Source organism: Caretta caretta, chromosome 6, assembly GCF_965140235.1.
Source record: "Caretta caretta isolate rCarCar2 chromosome 6, rCarCar1.hap1, whole genome shotgun sequence".
NCBI lineage: Eukaryota > Metazoa > Chordata > Testudines > Cheloniidae > Caretta > Caretta caretta.
This window is the reverse complement of record NC_134211.1, coordinates 16,769,319-16,790,298: the sequence shown is the minus strand read 5'-3', so window position 1 is coordinate 16,790,298 and position 20,980 is coordinate 16,769,319. Positions and strand designations below refer to the sequence as shown.

General features: G+C 46.5%; 1 protein-coding gene across 1 annotated transcript in view; it reads left to right on the top strand.

Annotated features, from left to right (window-relative positions):
• Window positions 1–20,980, top strand: part of LOC125638524 (NACHT, LRR and PYD domains-containing protein 12) — a 200,602-nt gene that overhangs the window by 41,070 nt on the left and 138,552 nt on the right. Inside the window, exon 5 of the mRNA XM_048854409.2 lies at window positions 15,731–15,901. Coding sequence (XP_048710366.2) covers window positions 15,731–15,901 — 171 coding nt within the window. The remainder of the gene's footprint in view (window positions 1–15,730; window positions 15,902–20,980) is intronic.

Genomic DNA, 20,980 nt, shown 5'->3' with positions numbered 1-20,980 from the left:
GATGTATTTGGGCATAAGCTTTTGTAGGTAAAAAACCCACTTCTTCAGATGCATGGAGTGAAAATTACAGATACAGATTTAAATATACTGGCCTATGAAGAGAAGGGAGTTGCCTTACAAGTGGAGAACCAGTGCTAACGGGGCCAATTCAATCAGGGTGGATGTGATCCACTCCCAATAATTGATGAGGAGGGGTCAATACCATGAGAGGGAAAATTGCTTTTGTAGTGAGCCAGCCACTCCCAGTCCCTATTCAGGCCCAAATTAATGTGTTAAGTTTGCAAATGAATTGTAGTGCTGCAGTTTCTCTTTGAAGTCTGTGTTTGAAGTTTTTTTTGTTGAAGGATGGCTACTTTTAAATCTGTTATTGAATGTCCAGGGAGATTGAAGTGTTCTCCTACTGGCTTTTGTATGTTACCATTCCTGATGTCTGATTTGTGTCCATTTGTTCTTTTATGTAGAGACTGTCCAGTTTGGCCAATGTACATGGCAGAGGGGCATTGCTGGCACATGATGGCATATATCACATTAGTAGATGTGCAGGTGAATGAGCCCCTGATGGTGTGCCTAATGTGGTTGAGTCCTATGATGGTGTCACATCGGTGCTTCTGCAAGTCAGAGAAGTGTAGGGAAATGTGGTGGTCTGGCATGAGCTCTGATGCTGGAGAAGACCTGTGTGTCTGGGGTGTTGGAGGCCTGATAGGTGGTGGCTTCTAGAAAAGTTGCAACGCTTGCAACACTGGTCTGTGAGGGTTTCTGCCCTGATGCCCCCACAGGGGACTAAAGCCCTTAGACCTGCCTCCCTGCAGGGCAGAAGTCCCTAATCCCACCACCGTGCTGCACGGCAGAAGCCCCAGCCCAGTGTGGTAGGAGGAGAAACGGGGGGGGGAGGGGGAGAATGTGCGTGGGGGTCTCCTTGAGCCACAAGCTTCTGTCTCCTGCTGGGTATAGATGTTTGGTACCTTTTTCACTTGGTATGTAAAAATGTTCCATCATTTTCTTTGCCTGAAGATTGGGCTGGTCAAAGGATCAAATTCACGTTCCTTTGTCTAAGGCAAACCTGTTTACCAACTCCCCCGGACGTGCCTGGCTTGAACACAGTTTAGTCATCATTTCAGCATATGTCCATAACTCTTAATACCAACCATGCAAATACATCACACAAGATTATTATTGACCAGTGTGTTATTAGTTTTCAAAAGATACCTCACAAGACATATTTTGTACAAAGATTATTACAACCTTACAACCATGTGTAGGGATTGAATACAGGGTACACAGTGTCATTTCACAGCTCATATTACACTGCTTTTTAAAGATGCATTAGATTTTGGTGACTACAGAGCAGAATTAAGATGGTTTTGGTGCCCCGATGGTGCATCCATACTGATGGCTGGTGCCAAATTTCTTAAAGAGCCTATTTTAAAAATAATTTTAATTAAATAAACTAATTAACTAATTTACTTGTAGTTTCTTGAAAAACTCATTCTGTATTTAAAGAGTAAGAGCTGTAATTTGGGGAGGATGCACCATATTTTTCGTATATAACAGAATGGTCAAATCCGTGCTTTAAGTGCAAATCTCAATTCTACCCTAACTATGGAACCATAAAAACATAAACCATCTATAAATGGCCAGAGGACTTTTGTTAAACAGACAGAGAATTCTGTTTGGTTTATTATAGTGTGGCAAGGCACCTCCTTCATCTTGCCAGAAATAGTGCTTCCCCCTGTGGCCATGGCAGGCCTGGGGTAATCAGCCTCACTCACGGCTGGGTTTGCCTTCCCCCTTCTGTGCTCCCTTGGTCATACTTTCAGGGTAGGCCTGAAGGTTGGCCCAAGGCTTGATCCTCCACCAAACGAAGAGGAAACAGTCTCATAAACAAAGAAAACCCAGGGGGCTACCTTTCGCTGCCTTCTCCCTGGTGCAGGGTGTCACTCCGGTCGTTGCGCTGAGGTGTCAGTTCTTCCCCCAGCAGGCCTCAGGTTTGGCAGTTTCCCCTATGGGAAGGAGCCCAGCCTCCCACCGTGGAGAAACTTATTTCCCTACTGACTCTAGCCTAGCAGCTGCTTGTTTCTCTCTTTGCCCTTTTCTCTCCCCAGAGAAGGTGGGGGTTTAAGGGCCTCAGACAGGCCTTAATTGAAATCAGGTGTCCCTCCTTGACCTGAGGTAACCCCTTCTCAGCTAGTAGGGAAGAGGGCCTTTAACATTCTGGAGCTAATGTATCTACCTTCTAGCACTCTCTTGTACGGGTGTATACTTGGTGCAGTTCACCTCTGTCCCTGAAGCCTGTCCCTTCTGTGGCGTGAGGGAGACCCTGGCACATGTGTACCTTCAGTGCACCAGGTTGCAGCCCCTCTTCCAGCTCCTCCAGAACCTCTTATTGAGGTTCTGGTTGCACTTTCCCCCGCACTTGTTTATTTACGCACACCCAATCCAAGGCCCCACAAAGTTGCGGGACCACCTCGTCAACTTCCTCCTGGCCATGACCAAGGTGGCCATTCATAACACAAGGGAGAGGAGGTTGGCTGTGGAGGGGGGCCCTGCGACTGTGGGGCCGTCTTTCGTTCTTTTATCCGCTCACGTATCTGGGCAGAGTTCCTCTGGGCAGTGTCAGCTGGCTGTCTCGATGCCTTTGAGGATCAATGGGTGCTGCCGGGGTTCTGTGCTTGGTGTCCCCTTCTGGTTCCCTTGTTTTAGCCCTTTGACCCCCACACCTGTTCCCGTGATTTCCTTTGTTGTCCCCTGAACTTGGTTGGGTTTTGGGTCCAGTAACTCCTCCCTAGGCTGGGGGAGGGGCTTTTAGCAGTGGGCGAGCTAGCGCCCACCCACATCCTGGCGTTCAAAAGGAGCACCCTCTTTCAGCTTTCCATCCTGACTTTGTCATATATCTCCCTCCCCCTGCCACAGACACACACACACAGACACACACACACTTTCAACACCACAGGGTTTGGCTGCTTGGGCTGAAAAACATTGTACCCGTGACAGGTGGTCAGTGTTGCCATGTCTGATCCCTGATCTGTGCTGCACCCTGAAGTGGAAGGGTTGTAACAACATGAACCATCTCGTCACCCTTGCATTTCTTTCTTTGTTCTGGTACATCTATTTGATGGGGACATGGTCAGTGATGAGGGTAAACCTTCATCCAAGTAGGTAATATTGGAGGGTTTCCATGGCCCACTTAACAGCACGGCATTCCTTCTCTACCACAGCATACTTTTGTTCTCTGGGCAGGAGTTTTCTATTAAGGAATAGGATTGGGTGTTCTTCCTCTCCTACCATTTGAGAAAGTATGGCCCCCAACACGACCTTGGAGGCATCAGTTTGTAGTAAACACTCCTTTTCAAAGTCTGGGGCTACTAGCACTGGGTTACTGTAGAGGGTGGGCCTCAGATCTGCAAAAGCTTCTTCAGTGGCACTGGTCCATTTTACTATGTCTGGGCCTCGGGCTCTTATCATATCCGTCAACGCGTATGCTTTGGTAGCAAAGTGGGGAATGAATTGCCTGTAGTACCCAACTATCCTCAGGAATGCTCTGACCTGTTTCTTCTGGATCGGTCAGGGACAACTTTGAATCACCTCTAACATGCTCAGCTGAGGTTTCACTATGCCCCTCCCCACAATGTAGCTGAGGTATTTGGCTTCTGCTAGCCCTATTGCACATTTGGAGGGATTCGCAGTGAGACCCTCCTTCTTCAGGGTATCCAGTACTGCTTCCAACTTTTCTAGATGTGTCTCCCAGTCTGGGCTATGTATGATAACATCGTCAAGGTAAGCAGCCACATACTTGCCATGTGGATGCAACAGTTTTATCCATGAGCTGCTGGAAGGTTGTGGGAACCCCATGGAAACCAAAAGGGAGGACTGTGTACTGGTACAATCCCTCTGGTGTCCAAAAGGCAGTCTTCTCTTTGGCTTCTTTGGTCAGTGGGATTTGCCAATAACCTTTGGTCAGGTCAAGGGTGGACAAAAATCATGCTTTTCCCAACTGGTCAATTAGCTTGTCTATATGAGCTATGGGGTAAGCATCAAACTGGGACACCTTGTTTAATTTTCAGAGGTCATTGCAGAATCGCATGCTGCCATTGGGCTTAGGTACCAAGACAATTGAACTGGACCACTGACTATGGGACTCCTCAATGACTCCCAGCTCCAGCATTCTCCCAACTTCGGTCCTGATCTCCTCCGTTTTTGCCTTTGGGATCTGGTATGGCTTAACAGGCACCTTTACTTGAGGATTTGTGATGATATGGTGATGAACCTCTGTGGTTCTGCCTGGCTTCTCCAAGAACACGTCATGGTTCCGTCCAATCATATTGATGACTTCTGCTCATTGTTCAGGGGTCAATTCAGGGGATATTCCCACCTTTCCCTGAGGTTTGCTTTCTTGGAGTGGTATCTCTAGGGTGACCAGATGGACTTCCCTGTCCTGCCAGGATTTCAATAGGTTGACATGGTAGATCTGTTCCAGCTTCTGGAAATCAGGCTGTCGAACCTTATAGTCGACCCCCCAATGGCTTCTATTACTTCATATGGCCCCTGACATCTGGCCAGGAGCTTGCTCTCTGCTGTGGGCACCAGCACCATTACCCAGTCTCCCACCTGGAATTTTTCGGCCATCGCCCAGCTATTGTAATAGGTCTGTTGGGCCTCTTGTGCCTTCTCCATGTGTTCCCACGCTATGGGGGTGACTTGGGCTATTCTGTCATTCATCTGCATCACACGCTCCATGATGCTTCTTCCCTGGTTAGGCTGTTCTTCCCAGCCCTCCTTGGTGATGTCCAGTATGCCATGCAGGTGGTGACTATATAACAGCTCAATAGGAGAGAACCTGGTTGAAGTCTGGGGAACGTCCCTTGTAGCAGGGTATCAGGCTATCAGGTAAGATAGCAAGGTATCCCAATTTTTCCCATCCTGGCTCACCACTTTCCATATCATGTTCTTCAGTGTGCTGTTAAAACGTTTGATGAAGCCATCGGTCTGGGGGTGGTATACTGACATTCTTAAGGCCTGTATGTGGAGCATTGCACACAAGTCCTTCATCAACTTTGACACGAAGGGGGTTCCTTGATACGTCAAGACTCTTTGGGTATCCCCATCCTAGAGAAAATTTGGATTAATTCCTTAGGTATCATCTTGGACATTGTGTTTTGTAGGGATACGGCTTCTGGGTGTTGGGTGGCATAGTCCAGAACAACGAGCACACTCTGATGGCCCGGGATGACTTCTCCAGTGGGCCTATCAGGTCCATGGCTATCCTCTTGAATGGGACTTCAATAATTGGGAGAGGTACTAAAGGGGCCCTCAAGTGCGGTTGAGGGCCATGTAATTGGCATTCTGGGCAGGAGGCATAGTATCGTTGGACCTCCATATAAACTCCGGGCCAAAAGAACTTCCATAGGATTTGATCAAGGGTTTAATTTACCCCTATATGTCCTCCAAACAAATGACTGAGCTAGGTCCAACACTGCCCTCTGATGCTGTCGAGGTTCCAAGAGCTGCTCCACCTCTTGCTCTTGCAGTCAGACTACTCTATATAATAGGTCCCTTTTTATCATGAAATACAGCCCTGGGCCTTTGGTTTTCCCATCCACCGGGACCCCCTTCATCTCAACTATCTCTTTTCTAATGTTATTGTATAGTGGATCATTGGCCTGATCCTGCCAAAAATTCTCAAGTGAGGGTCCAATATGCCCAAATTCAAGGGAACCTACTTCTGTTTCCCTGTCAGGGTTGGTCTCTGTGGAACTGGGTCCAGCTTCTGGCTCGTTGACCCTTTGTGTGCTCCCCTGCCTACTGGACCTCATTTCTTCCCTGCAAGCACATACTTTTGGTTCTGGGCCAAGATCTTGGTTCCCAATCTCTTGTCTGTTGTCCTTTCTCATCTAGTCTTCCGGGGTTTCCCAGTTGTAGAAAACGAGTCCTGGGCTAATTTACAGAAGATCAGGAGGGGGCTAGTTACTGGAGCCATCGTATCAATCCTGGGATCGCCATCCTCCTCTGACTCATCTATGGGGAGTAGGCTTCCAAACCCTGAGAAGTCTCGTCATATAAGGACCGGATATGGGAGTTTCGGGACCACGCCCACCAACACCCTTGTGGTATTCCCCTGGACCTCAGTTTGTACAGGGATGGTCAGATAACAATTGACAGCACCATGAACACAGGTTATCCTGGTGTGCTTGGCCCGAGACAGCTGGTCCTGCCCCACTAGTTTCCCTGAGACTAGTGTGACGGCACTTCCGGAGTCCACTAATACAATGGTTTGTATGTCATTCATCCTAACTGATCACGTGTATCTATGGAGGGCCATTGCAACTCCCATAAGATTTATCAAGCCACAAAGATCTTCATGATTCCCCAGATTCCACTGCATGGGCTCCTCCACATTAGGGCACTGGGTGGCTATATGTCCTACTTCCCCACAAGCGTAACAGCTATACCCTTCTTGAAGTATCCCCCTATTCTTTGGGCTAGTGGGCCTTACCCCACGACCCTCTCTCCCCATGTCCCCAAGTCCATTTGTGGCCTCAGGTTGCTCTTCAGACTCCTTCCTCCCCAATATAGTTCTGCCCGGTGTTTCAGAGACCCAGGCCCTCGGGGCAGGGACTGGCCTCTTGACCTGGCATGTCTCTTCCCTGGCAGTCTGAGAGAGGTCTTTGGCTGTTAAGTGTCTCTCCACAAGGGCAATTAATTCATCATAGGAGGAGGGGTCATTTTGCCATCCTGGTACCTCCACTCATGGAATCTCTGGGCCCTTATAGCTGTTGTCACCTCAGACCTCACTAGGATCTCAGCCTTCAATTGGGGGTAATCGGTAGCTGCTTCCCCTGCCATGTCATACTAGGCCTTCTGGGCCTTCCCACACAGGAAAGGAGTGAGGATGCTGTCCCACTGGTCTCAGGTCCAAGCCTCACATAGGGCCTTTCTCTCAAAGGAGAGAAAATACACCTCCACATCATCATCCACTGTCATCGTCTCTAGGTAACTGCTTGTCCGTAGGGATCGTGTCCCATCATGGCCATGCATCATAGTGGTCAGAGCCTTCAGCTGGCTCATGACCTCCTGCAGGGTGGCTCGATCCTGGGCTGCCTGGCTCATCAGCAATTGATTTGTTTTTCTGCTGTAGCTGTACCAACTCCTGTTGGGCAGCCATCTGGACCCTGGTAGCCTCTTGTGCTGCTGTGGCCTTCACCAGCGCCCTCACTACATCATCCATTTTGGAGGTGAGGGTGATTTACCTTGCCCTGGGACGGTTTGCCATGAAGTCTGTCCCACTCCTGACATCACATATGGCAAGGCATCTCCTTCATCTTGGCAGATTTAGTGCTTCCCCCTCAGACGATGGTGAGCCTATGATAATCAGCCCCACTCATGGCAGGGTTTGCCTTCCCCCTTCTGTGCTCCCTTGGTCGTATTTTCAGGGTAGGCCTGAAGGTTGGCCTAAGGGTTGATCCTCCGCCAAACAAAAAGAAAACAGTCTCATAAACAAAGAAAACCCAGGGGGCTACCTTTCGCTGCCTTCTCCCTGGTGCAGGGTGTCACCCTGTTTGGTTTCCCTGGGGAGTCAGTCCTTCCCCTATCAGGTCTCAGGTTTGGCAGTTTCCCCTATGGGAAGGAGCCCAGCCTCCCACTGTGGAGAAGCTTATTTCCCTATTGCCACTAGCCTGGCAGCAGTTTGTCTCTCTCTTCCCCCTTTTCTCTCCCCAGAGGAGGGGTTTTTAAAGGCCTCGGGCAGGCCTTCATTGGAATCAGGTGTCCCTCCTTGACCTGAGGTAACCCCTTCTCAGCTAGTAGGGAAGAGGGCCTTTAACATTCTGGGGCTAATGTATCTGCCTTCTAGCACTCTCTTGCAGCCTTCCTGCCTGACTTTGTTACAATAGATAACCCAAACAGTGTATGAGTGGGCATTTGTAGTCTTAGTTAAGTCCTATGAAACTGAAGAAAGTACTTATTTCAGGTATTTAAAATACACCATATAAGAAATTATTTAACATAGCAATTTTTTAATAAAAACATAAACTCACTTCAAAGAGTAGTCTTTAGACAGGCAAGTTAATGAATATAATACTTTGCACTTTCAAATTAAATCCCTTAACTTTCTAAGTCCAAAGCGTACAATGTCTTCTCTACAAGCATGTGCAGTCTAACCAGTTTGGTGTTTAACTAGTAGTACATTAAATTGCAATATCATTTTAATATCCCATAAAAATTATTAATCCTGTGGCAATGCTTTGACAAAAAAATCAATTTATGCTTGAGGCTCATGACATTCTTTTGTAGACTGGTGTTGGTTTGCTTGTTTTTGCTCATGTCTTTGTTGTGGCTGGTTGCCTGCAGATGTGTTATCTCGGAGGTATGAAAGGCAGTGATGCGGGTGTGAGAGCTGAAGCAGAGAGATGGGAGCTGAGGCAGATAGTGGGTGGAATCCTGGCTTCAATTAAGTCACTAAGAAAACTCCCCTTGACTACAGTGGGGCCAGAATTTCAATCAGTGCATCTCCTTTCAGTGCATAGAGTTATATAGAGAAGACTGGTACCTGCTGATAGTAGGTGGGAAAAATTTAAAGGTTCATCCCCCCAACAGCCTGAGTCATGCTCCTCCCAGGCATGACCTGCCCTCTTACCCTCAATGGCCCCTCCCCGTAGCTCCCAGCTGTTTGCTGCCGCCTCTCCCCGCAGCCACAGTTTGCAGCTCGTCAGCTCCAGGAGCTTCTGCACAGGGAGGGGACCCAGCTGGCAAACCCTGGCAGAAATTGGTGGTCACATGTTGCCAAAAACTCTGGTGGTACAATAAGGATGCCAATACTGGACGTAGATTGAGAATCCAGCCACACCATCTTAAGTCCCAGGTAGCAATTGATCTAGGTGCTGCTCAATCTGCAAGGAGGCGATGTCCATTTGGGATTTGCCATGATGGTGATAATACAGCACTATTTGTTATACAGATGCTGTCTTAAAATTAACTTGCCCTGTTAGACTCTTGGTATCAGGCTCTAAGAAGCCACCATTTCCTCTTAGTTATGGGGATGTTATTTCACAAAGTGTAACAGCAGTTACGTATCGCTGAGTGATAGTCATACTTACAATTGTAAGCAAATGCTCATGTTTTTGGTTGGTACTTTAGTGGGTAAATTAAAGTAAACTCTCTGGGTTAGAGAAACATGATCATTCCTATTGTAGCTCCAGAACTGATTTTAAAAATGACTGACCAACACAAAAGTATTCTTTCCAGCAAGTTAAAAAAGTATGGATTGGATGAATGGACTATAAGGTGGATAGAAAGCTGGCTAGATCATCGGATGCAATGGGTAGTGATCAACAGCTCATGTCTAGCTGGAAACCAGTGTCAAGTGGAGTGCCCCAATGGTCATTCCTGGGGCTGGTTTTGATCAACATCTTCATTCATGATCTGGATGATGGGATGGATTGCACCCTCGGCAAGTTTGCAGATGACACTAAGCTGTGGGAGAGGTAGATACTCTGGAGGGTAGGGATAGGGTCCAGAGTGACCTAGACAAATTGGAGGATTGGGCCAAAAGAAATCTGATAAGGTTCAACAAGGACAAGTGCAGAGTCCTGCATTTAGGATGGAAGAATCCCATCCACTGCTATAGGCTGGGGACTGACTGGCTAAGCAGCAGTTCTGCAGAAAAGAACCTGGGGATGACCGTGGGCAAGAAGCTGGATATGGGTCAACAGTGTGCCCTTGTTGCCAAGAAGGCTAATGGCATATTGGGTAGCATTAGTAGGAGCATTGCCAGCACATCGAGGGAAGTGATTATTCCCCTCTATTCTGCACTGGTGAAACCTCATCTGGAATACTGTGTACAATTCTGGTTTCCCAGGTTTAAGAAAGATGAATTCAATCTGGGACCGGGGCAGAGAAGAGCTACTAGGATGATCCTTGGAATTGAAAACATACCTTATGAGAGGAGACTCAGGAAACATGGCTTGTGTAGCCTAACCAAAAGAAGGCTGAGGGGAGATAGGATTGCTCTCTATAAATACATCAAAGGGATAAATACCAGGGAGGAAGAGGAGTTATTTAAATTGAGTGCCAGTGTTGACCCAAGAAGAAATAGATACAAACTGGCAATCAACAAGTTTAGGCTTGAAATTAGAGGAAGGTTTCCAACTATCTGAGAAGTGAAATTCTGGAAGAGCCTTCAAAGGGGAGCAGTGAGGGCAAAAACCCTAACTGACTTCAAAACTGAGCTGGATTAGTATACGAAGGGGGTGGTATGATGGGATTGCCTACAGTAGCATGCAGCCCATTGGGGACTGCCTGTAGCAAAAATCCTCAACTGGTAAACATGAGACACGAGACTGGGAGGGTTCTGAGTTACTACAGCCTATATGTCAGAAAATGATTATGGCTTTGCAGAAGTACTCATTAATGTGACATAAAGGCCCAGAATGGAGCTTCTTAAAGCAGCTGTACTTGCAAGGGCCTCTATAGATAGTGAAATCAGGGAGCAGAAAGAGAAAGAGTTTGGCTCCAATACTACCCATTTCAAAAACAAAGTTTGACAAGCTCAGATAAGAAACAAAAAATGGCCAACTATACAACAGCATGACAAAGTAATTCCAGAGGGCTGGTCACGGGAAAAATCCCAGGTGCTCCCAACATAAACCCATATTGGTGCAAAATATATTGTAACATCACAGGTATTGGAAGGAATGAGGTGAGACCACGTTCTATACAATACAAAATATCATGAGCCCTGACACAGCAGTGCCTGTTTCCCCTGGAGCTGGTGACAGGCTGCACCAGTACCATATGAATGCTTTGTTTCAATTTCCCATTCCCTCAGCCTCTCTGTTGCCATGACCCCCTGCAGGCCAGCCACTGGGGGAGAGGAAGCTCATTACAATTTAATAATAGAGATGAAATTGCTGCACATGGTGGGATTGTATATAAGGGACGCTGTCCTAATACCATACAATATGAAATGCCAAAAATGCCATGCATAACGCACAGCTGTAAGTGTCAATATGGGGCTATTTTATGAATTTGCCAGGGGGCCAATGAGATTTTAAAACTGAAATGTAACAAACTAGGTTAGCCAAGTTGAAATGTGTTGTAGCCAATGAATTTAATTAGGAGAACCTCTTATTGAGTCCAGGGAGCGTTAGCAGACTAATTTTAATACTAGGTTCTTTTCAGGTCAGCTTTTAATTTGAACAGTATTTCTCAGATGAGGATACTTGGGGTCTTGACTGGCCAATAGTTTATTAATTCCCCCAGAACCACATACCTATGCCCGCAGCAGTTCATCAGTCAAGTGTTCAAACAACAAATGTTTTATGCGTATACTGAATACAAAGTGCATTCCCCTTCATTTAAATCCAAAAATAAAATACAAAAATATCATATAAATCTGTCCCCAAATGACAGTGTTTTCCTTAGACGCTGTACTCTCCCTATAACATTTGAACTGAAAAGGAAACAATCCAAGGGGTGTATATATATAATATTTCTAGCCTCAAGGAAATTTTAAGAGTATGAGATCCACTTCCCAGTGTGCTTTATGGTTTCTAAATCACAGAAGGGGAAGCTTAAAAAGGTGAGAAGAGATGGAGCAGAGAAATTGGGCAGAGCAGCTTGCAGTCATGGGGATATATTTCCATCTGCCAGTAAATAAGCACATCCTAGATTGCTTTTTACCTTAGTTCTGATTTTAAATACCACTAAAGAGCTTTAACAGTGGCCCTGCATTAATTTGCCAATAGCCTTGTATTAATTTGTCAGTGTCAAAGATGATCCCTGTATCTGGTCAAGAGTGTGGGGTTTTATTTTTTCCCCATCTGCACGTGTCAAGAAGATTCCAACCTTTCCTTTCAGATGCAGACCTAATCACAATTCTGGAGCTCTTTATCACCTTGAAATTGAATTACTGCAGTGTGCTCTGTTTGGGATCATGCAAGACAATTCAGAAACTTCAGCTAGGGTAGATTGTAGATGCCTATTTATAAAGTGGTACATTGACACATTTGTGCTGTATTGTCTGCACTGGTTTCCTACTGATTTTATGCAAAATGTAGAGGTCCCTTTTTCATCTATAAAACCTTAAATGGAATGGGTGATGGATGCTTGAGAAACCACATCTCTTCTTATGCAATATGGCAGCAGATGTAATCAGCTGAAGAGCTGACCTAACCCAACCCTCTGCCCAGCCCTGAGCCCCCTCCCACACCCGAAACCCCTCATTCCCAGCCCCAGCCCCACCCCAGAGCCCTCACCCCCAGCCAGATTCTTCATCCCCCCACAACCCAACCCTCTTCCCTACCCTGAGCCTCCCACACATACTCCGCACCCCTCAGCCCCACACCATTAATTTTATGTGCACCAATATGGAGGTGATTTATCACACATCTCCTCTATATTGGTGTACATAACAAGATTCATTCCACATATGAGTGGGGGAAATTAGAGGGAACAGTGGTGACAGTAGTTGTTTGTAGGTGTTCTAAGTGCTCTTACTCTCCTTCATCAGCATAGAAGATTAAGGATCAGAGTTGTAAGTGGAGGCTTCGATTTCCTCTTGTGTTTCTAGGAAACCTCTTTTGCGAAGGGACAGAATTCTGAGAAGGAGGGGGTCATGTTATCCCTGATGGCCACAGAGCTGAAGATATAATAACAAAAACATTTTATAAATGGGGGTAGGTGTCTTCTTGTTTGCATAGCTTCATAAAAATTGCAGAAAGAAAACTGTTCTCACATCAGTACCATCTACAAATGATGCATCCGATGAAGTGAGCTGTAGCTCACGAAAGCTCATGCTCAAATAAATTGGTTAGTCTCTAAGGTGCCACAAGTACTCCTTTTCTTTTTGCGAATACAGACTAACACGGCTGTTACTCTGAAACCTGACATTTTTTTTGCATTATATGGTACAAGCTCACATTGTTGTATGATTACAGACTTTTGCTTTAACAAAAGGAAAAAAAAGTATGGGAAAATGCATACAGTATATCACCTGGGTCACTTTTCAAAAACAGTACTATTTTGAGTAAATAGCTGCATTATCAATCATATTTAGAAGATTTCTTCCGCTTCTGGTGAAAATTAAACATTGTTTTATGGCTGGGCTGGTAATCTAGTGAAAATAAAGAGTTTTCAGTCCTGCTCCAAGTGTAAATCTGCAAGTAAACTTAATCATGGAGCTCCTAATGCAGCCATCTCTTTACCATACATCACAATATGACATATTAGCAAGCCATCCTATTACCAAATTCCAGATGAAAACAATGAATGCTCTTGTAATTTTGATATGAAATGTATGGCAAATTTTTAAAATACTGGAAATGGCACCTGACATTTCAAAAACATCTGAGTCAGTCCAACCTTCCCCCTCCCTTGACCCCCATACTCACACACACTAGAGGTCCCTCAGTTCTAAGAAACCCATTTTGAATTTTTGTTTTCCCTTCCAACAGCTCTTCAAATGTTTGCTTGGGTCTGGTCTGATCAGTAGTTAGATCTTTTTGAATTCTTCCAACACACTTTAGCAAATCACAATAGGTATCACAGTGAGAAGCCTCATCAGTAGGTCAGGCCCTTATGTTCAGTACCTGATTGGTAAGTAGCTCTTACCTCAGCCTCAGCCATGAGAAAAACAGGGAGGGAAAAGAGGTCATGTTGGTTAAAAAAATGGGGGCCCTTCTGATACTGAGAAACATGAGGGGCCAAGCACAGCTCTATGCAAGAGAAAGGATGGCTGTGTCATTCAACTGCTGGATTGAACTCAAGACACTCTGTGTGACCTTGGGCAAGTCATTCAATCTCTTATGGATCTCAATTCTCCATTTGAAAAATGAGAATAATAATATTTCCTTTCCCTACCATTCACCTGTCTGGTCTGTTTAGATTGTAGGATCCTCAGGGCAGGGTCTGTCTGTGTGTAGTGTTGCTCCTTCTTCTCGCACCAGTGTCCTGTTCTGACACCAGCATTACCCTCAGCCAAGTGGTGGCAGGTGTCCAGCACATTGCAGATCAGAGGAGAAATCAGTGACAGGGAGTCTGGGTAAACTCTAAGTGAAACTTGTCATATTTACATTTATTCACCTGTTTTGGAATGAGAGGGTCAACAGCAGAGATCTTCCAGAGATCTGAGCCCAGCACCAAATTCCCAAAGAGAAACTCTGCCTCCAGAATGGACTCTGATCAGCACCCAGGGCAAAGAACAAACTCTACTACTGTTGGCACAGCTATGTCCTTCCCAAAGCTTACCCCCAACACCACTCCTCATATGGGGGGTGTCTCTCTTTTTTTATCTCAGTTGGGTCCTTCTTTAAGAGTCATGTGTCCTCTCCCCAGTTTGGCACCTTTTTCTCCTCAGCTTCTCATTTGCCTTCCCTCCTTTCTTACCTTTACATTTTGTGGAGCTTGTCTCTGTTGCTTCATCAGGAACACCCTCTCCCCACCTCCCCAGGCTAGGGCTTATCTCCATACTTTCCCACATGGCTCTACCATGATGACTGAACCTGGGGGTCCCACAGGGAGTGGGGGCTTCTCTCCCTAATACAAATTCAGGGCTCTTTTTCTCTATCAAACATTAGGACTTCCCTCCCCTTTTGGCGGAGCGACCATATTTTGAAGGCAACTGTAGTGATGGAGGAGGCCATGCAGGTGACAGTTGCGATGGGTAGGGTGTCTCTACATGTGTGCAAGATTTGGCAGCTGTCGGGGGTGCAGAGGGTTCTCTGTGAGCCCTGGAGGGAGGGAGGAGTGGCAGTATGTGACAGCCATGCTGGGGGCTGGTCATTGAGATGCACATGGTCATAGCCAGGCTACTGCCATAGTTCCACACTCCGGTGGCTGGCAGCTCTGCCAGGAACCCAGATTCTGCAGGGAGGGACACAGAATCCAGTGGAAAATTTCTATTGTAATAACCTCACCAGTGTTTCTGGAACAGGCCCTGCCAACAAGGTCACGTGGTCACCCTCCTCTCAGGGGCTCTTCTTCCCCAAACTTTGGGGATCCCCCTGGTTGTGGGGCTGGTCTCCTCTTTGTCTTCCAATCCCCCCAGCCTTTTATCCCTGGTCTCAGAGGAAGGTGGGTGTGATGCTGCCAGTGCTGGGCCTCGCAGCTGCCTCCCCCCCCCAGGCCTGAGGCTCAGAGCGGGGGGCAGAGACAGGAGACGTCTGTGTCCTGCAGGGGAGCAGCAGAGCCAGTGCCGGGGGCGCAGAGGGCCAGGATCTCCCAGCTCTGCCGGCTCTGAGCCTGGCCCCGGTGAACAGGGAGGAGCCTGCTCTGATTGGGTTGCACCATTGTGGGGCTGATCAGTGCTGAGTCCAATCTGATTGGCTGAGAGCTGGGTAGGTGGGAGTTAGGGTGGCCAGACAGCTGCCCCTTAACTTCTGGTTGGTTAGTGGAAAGAGTGAGGGGCGGTGCTTATGAGGACACCTTACCCAGAACCTTAAATCTTGTTGGTCAATGGCAGAGGTTTAAGGATGGGGGGGGGTGTCTGGGTCATTGACAGTTCTGATTGGTCAAGAGTCATGTGCAAGGGGTGGGGCTTAGGTAGGAAATTACACCCAACACTGGTTCCTCATTGGCATAGGGTGGGGGTTGTGACAGGCGGTGGAGCAGGGTTTCTACTTCATTCTTCAGGTGGATTGGTCAGGGAGAGGGGCTGGTGGGTGGGGCTGCCTGTCAGAACAGCTGTGACGAGCCCCCTTCACACTGTGATCCCCCTTCTCTGTGTTTCTCTCTCCTGCAGCTTGGGGGGTTGTCATCTCACAGACACTGACTGCGGGGCTCTCACCGCTATTCTCAAAACCAGCCAGAGCCTGACAGAGCTGAAACTGCCTGATAATAAACTGGGAGATGCTGGAGTGCGGCTGCTGTGTGAGGGACTGAAACACCCGAACTGCAAACTGCAGACGCTGGAGTAAGTAACATTTGGCCTCCTCTGTGTATTTACAGGTGTCCTCTGGGTAAAGTGCTTGACACAGTGAAGATGGTGGAGGGGAGGAGATTTTTTCCCTCTCTAAAACTCTGAAGTTTCTTGGGGACTGTCACTTCATTACCCCACTGCCTACAGTAAGAGGGGGTCTTACTAGTAGTAGCTGGGTGTCAACTCCCCGGCACCAACAGCCTTTCACTCACTCAAGCACTCTCCTCTAGGCTTATGCCAGACCCAGCTTTGCCTTCCAGGCTGACAAGAGAGGCACCCTAATCACTGAATCGCTGATTCATTCTCCTGTGATATCCAGCCCCTGATTCTGGTTATTCACAGAAGTACCAGAATCTTTACATGCAAAGATGTAGTGTACCCCAGTTTATCAGAGTTTCCTTCAATCACTGCTCCTGTAGTCCACACAGCACTTGCGAACACTTAAAATAAAAACAAAAGTAGGTTTATTTAAGAAAGAATAAAGATTTATCCAAGAAAGAGAGAAGGTGATGGGAACAACTGGTTGTAATGCAAAACAAGATCCTAAAGTGTAAACCTGGGTTTACCTTTGCCAGTAGTTACCTTTCCTATCTAATGAACTAGGTTTTTCCCACAAAATTCAGTCAGTTATAGAACTAGCTGGTTTTATAAGAACCAGGATCCAAATATTCAGGACAGGTCCCTGAACTCTGCAAGGCTTTCTTTACTAAATACAGTGTGTCTTTTCCTACACTCTGTTTTCCTGAAAACCATCATTTGCTATATTCATAACAGGGAAATCCCCGCCCTGCTGTGATGTTCCTTTTCACCTCCAAGTGGTTTTGATCATTTGCCATGGTCTTTGATGCTTTTCCATTGAATGTTCTGGGATGTGGCAAGGGTAGACAGCACAGCTTTTTGTAGATACATTACACATTATACTTGATGAATAAATATCCTATAAGACGTGTTTGGTGTATTGAGTTTTTCCGTTCTGAGGTGAGAGCTGTTTGCAAAGAGCAGAGGACCCTTTGGCAAAGGTTCTCTGTGTCACAAAAACCCAATGTTATTTTCCCTTATTCTTTGTCTTTCCTCTTATTACACCAACTCCACCTCATGCTGACCCTGGTGTTCTTCCTGGCAAAGGCTTTACATAGGTGATCTAGCATTTTGCTCGGACCATGGCCAGGCCAGGGCTCCCTCTGATCCCCTCTCAGAAGGCCTTCTGCAGCTGAGTTCTGGCTTTTGATAACACTCTTCTCCAATGCCCAAGAATCTGAACCTGGGCATCTCCAGTGAGATTGACCCTGTGGAGCACTGTTGAGACTGTCTGCTACAGGCTGTTGGCCTTGGAAGCAACAGCACAGCTCTTCAGAGACGCACAGAAATGTGCGTACATCACCTTTGGTGTTTAACCCACTCAGAGGAAATACAATGACGTACTTTCCACGACCACGTCCCTCTGCACTGTTTCAGCACAAGCACTGGCAAAGCAGCTGCAGTCGTGCAATGAGTCTTCTCCCAGTGCAGTTCCACATTGCCCCTGCCCATCCTTCCACTAGCGCTTTGATAACTCAGAATCACTGGGCTCAACACAGGGGACTTTAGGGGAAATGTAAGGGCCTGTGATGTGCCGGAGGGCAGACTAGACGGGCTAATGGTCTCTTGTGGCCTGAAACTCTATGAACTGATTCTGTCACCTGCAAAGCCACTCACTGGAGTTAGTTGCAAAAATTCATAATTTTGGTTAAAAAATGGATGACTTGTTAAGCGAAATATTCCAACAAGAATTGTTTCCGTTTTTCAGCAAGCTGTGCCACTCATATCCCTGCTGTATGCCAGCCCCAGAGCAGCCGAGGGATGGCTTGTTGGTCTCTGCTTGGTCTGGCCCCTCTCAGATTTACAAAGACACAATTAACAAAAAATACCATGTTAGAGGATTAGAACTTCAAACACGTTGTTACGTTGCACTCCATATTCTTTATGGAAATATGCTTATGAATATGAATATGACATAACTGGACTATGCTTTATGCAAAATAAGTCATGTAGGATATCATTGGAGAGGTTATAATCTACTGAAAGTGTTCATCCTATTTGTATGCAAGTATCATTTCTATGTCTGAAGTTAGAAATATGTTACTAATGTAATTATGCTTATGGAGGGCTATTAATGGTACTTCAAGAACTTGATGACTCTTAAGCAAGAAACAATTTGCTTTGAATGGATTTGTTTTCCTGTAAGTCTGTGGAATGCCTATGAGGAGGAGGGGTGATGAGGGTCCCTGTGAAGACATGTGTCTGTGTCACCTGATGCTGGAATCCATCTTGGATTCTATATTTTTCCATGAGGCATAAAAAACGTTTAAACAAGAGGACTAAGGATTCCCACCTTCTGCAAAAGCTATATGAGGCCAGTCATGAGGAAACCCCTCCTTACCACCCAAGAGGTCTGCTGGAACTAACAGAGACTGAACAGGGGGAAGGATTGGACCCGGACTAGAAATGAATCTAGTCTGTGAAAGAAGCTTATTGGAACACCTTTGAGGATGAGATATTACCTGTAACCAGTTTTGTAGTGTATTAAGCTTAGCCTAGCGTGTTTGTTTTATTTTGCTTAGTAACTTACTTTGTTCTGTCTGTTACCTCTTATGATCACTTAAATCCTAAATTTTATACTTAATAAAATCACTTTTGTTTATTAATAAACCCAGTGTAAGCAATTGTTACCTGTGAGGTGGTGGTGGGGAAACAGTCTGTGCATATCTCTCTTTGAGAAAGAGGGCAAATAATATGAACTTATGATGGCCATATTTGGGGTCAGGAAGGAATTTTCCTCCAGGGCAGATTGGCAGAGGCCCTGGGTTTTTTTGCCTTCCTCTGCAGCATGGGGCACGGGTCACTTGCTAGAGGATTCTCTGCACTTTAAACCATGATTTGAGGACTTCAGTAGCTCAGACATAGGTTAGGGGTTTATTCCAGGAGCGGGAGGGTGCGATTCTACGGCCTGCACTGTGCAGGAGGTCAGACTAGATGATCATTATGGTCCCTTCTGACCTTAAAGTCTATGATTCTATGACTCTAACTTATATTGTATAAACTTTATAAGTGTAAGATGAATTTATCTGGGGTTCAGGCTCCCAGAAAGGCTGTGCACTGGGGTGCTAAGGCAAATCCCATTAACTGAGTCTGCCCAGAGCTGAGCTGAACTCAGGGTCTGCATTCTGTAGAGGGGCGTGGCCCCTATCTCTTCATCTGTGCTGGAGGAAGCCTGGAGGGTCTAGCTAAGGAAGACAGAGTTAAGGGGTGCCCATGTGGGCAGAAGGCTTAGGCTCAGCGGTATCTCAGCACATCAAGTGACAGTCCCAAGGGAGTCCCAATGAGAGAACACACGAGTCAATGTAAAAAAAAGTGACTGGTGCATTGGGAATTCTTGTGCAAAAACATAAAATGCTACACCATGGCAGTGCTGACTAACCTCTGGTTTATGTGCATGAACACAAACATCCCACAATGCACAATGGCTGCCTGTTGACAGCATCCACAGCAATTTCCACACTCCTGAGATGTGCTAAAGAGAACACAGAGCAGGGTAATTAATTAACAAATTAACACCAGGATGAACCCTACCCTCTGCACTCCCCCACCCCAACTAAATCCTCTTTTCTATGGTTCTCCATCATGTTGCCGGCACCCAGTGAGGCTGAACAACAGCTTGAGTGGTTCGTTACCTGGTGTGCTACACCCAATAATCACAACGGGGTGGAGAAGCAGAAAAGTTTATTTGAAGCTTCAAATAGGTACAGGGAGATTTGAATCTCAAATCCTGTACCCAGAGCAGGAAGTTACACAGGCTTTTATACATCCTTTTTCCCAGCATACTTATCCAATAGCAAGCTGCCCCAAGTATCCATATAGCCAGCCAATCCAGTTCCCAGCTAGTTCCCTGATTCTCTGTATCATTTGTTAAACTATACATAAAGCTGCTTTATTCAGCATTGTTCTTCCATATCTGCCCTGTTTGGCCTTGCTTAGTTTCAGGCAGTCTGACTCTGCAGCATATTGTTGCAGATCCTCAGCATAACTGCTGTGTGTGCCTCCAGGCGGGGGGGCCAAGGACACTTGGGCCTAGTACGCAGAGCTGCTGCGAGTGCCTCCAGGCGGGAGGGGCGGGCAAGGACACCTGGGCCTAGTGCGAGGGGGCTTCATCGACACTCGTGGTCTTCCATCCCCTCGAGTTACCTAGTGGCCATGCCCCAGTGTCCCCAACAATCACCCACTGAATGCTCCCATCCTTCCAGCCCCAAGGGACTCCACTATAGCAGGTGGGGAAGAACTTCAGTGAGCATTCTCTGGGCTGCATGGAGGACCCCCAGGAATATCCTTCCTTTGGGCCCAGAGCACTCACATCTCTAGCTCCTATAGGAAAACGGGATAGAGAGAAACTGAGTTTAGCTACTAAACAAAACAACTGAAAAAAATAATAAAATTTAAACTAACAAGCAAACTCTGTCTAAAAAACTAACAAACATGACTGAAGAAATGAATTAAAAGAAAAAAATCCACCTCCTCACCACCATGAGCACAGACACCCAAAGCTGCTGGTGCTCTTTCATGATCCACTCTGGGCCTCCAGGCCCAGAACCTGTATAGGGGTGGGAGGAGTGGCAGTAGGAGCTGCTGATCTTCTGTCATGGCATCTGCAAATGCAGGGTGTTGCTGCTCACAGCACATATGCAGATCTTTGTGCAGGACACAACCATTTAAAGCTGGCAATGCAGCAGAGCAAAGAGTGACTACGTGCACACAGACACTATAAGCCATAGACATTATGCAGCTGCTCCAGGAAGCAGCGTGAGGAAATGCAGGGTAGATGCAACAACCCACAGGCCCTGCAACATTTACAGAGTGCACTCTAGGGAACAGTGCATTGTGTGCCCCAAAGATAGAATGGCTAGTGTGGATGCACTGCGTCATGGCAGCTTCCAGTTCAGTCACACTGATGCAAGTTGCAATGTGGAGTTCTCTAGTGTACACGTTAGATCATAACCTATTTAGGGCCTTGACAATTAGCATGAGGACTTTGAATTTAGT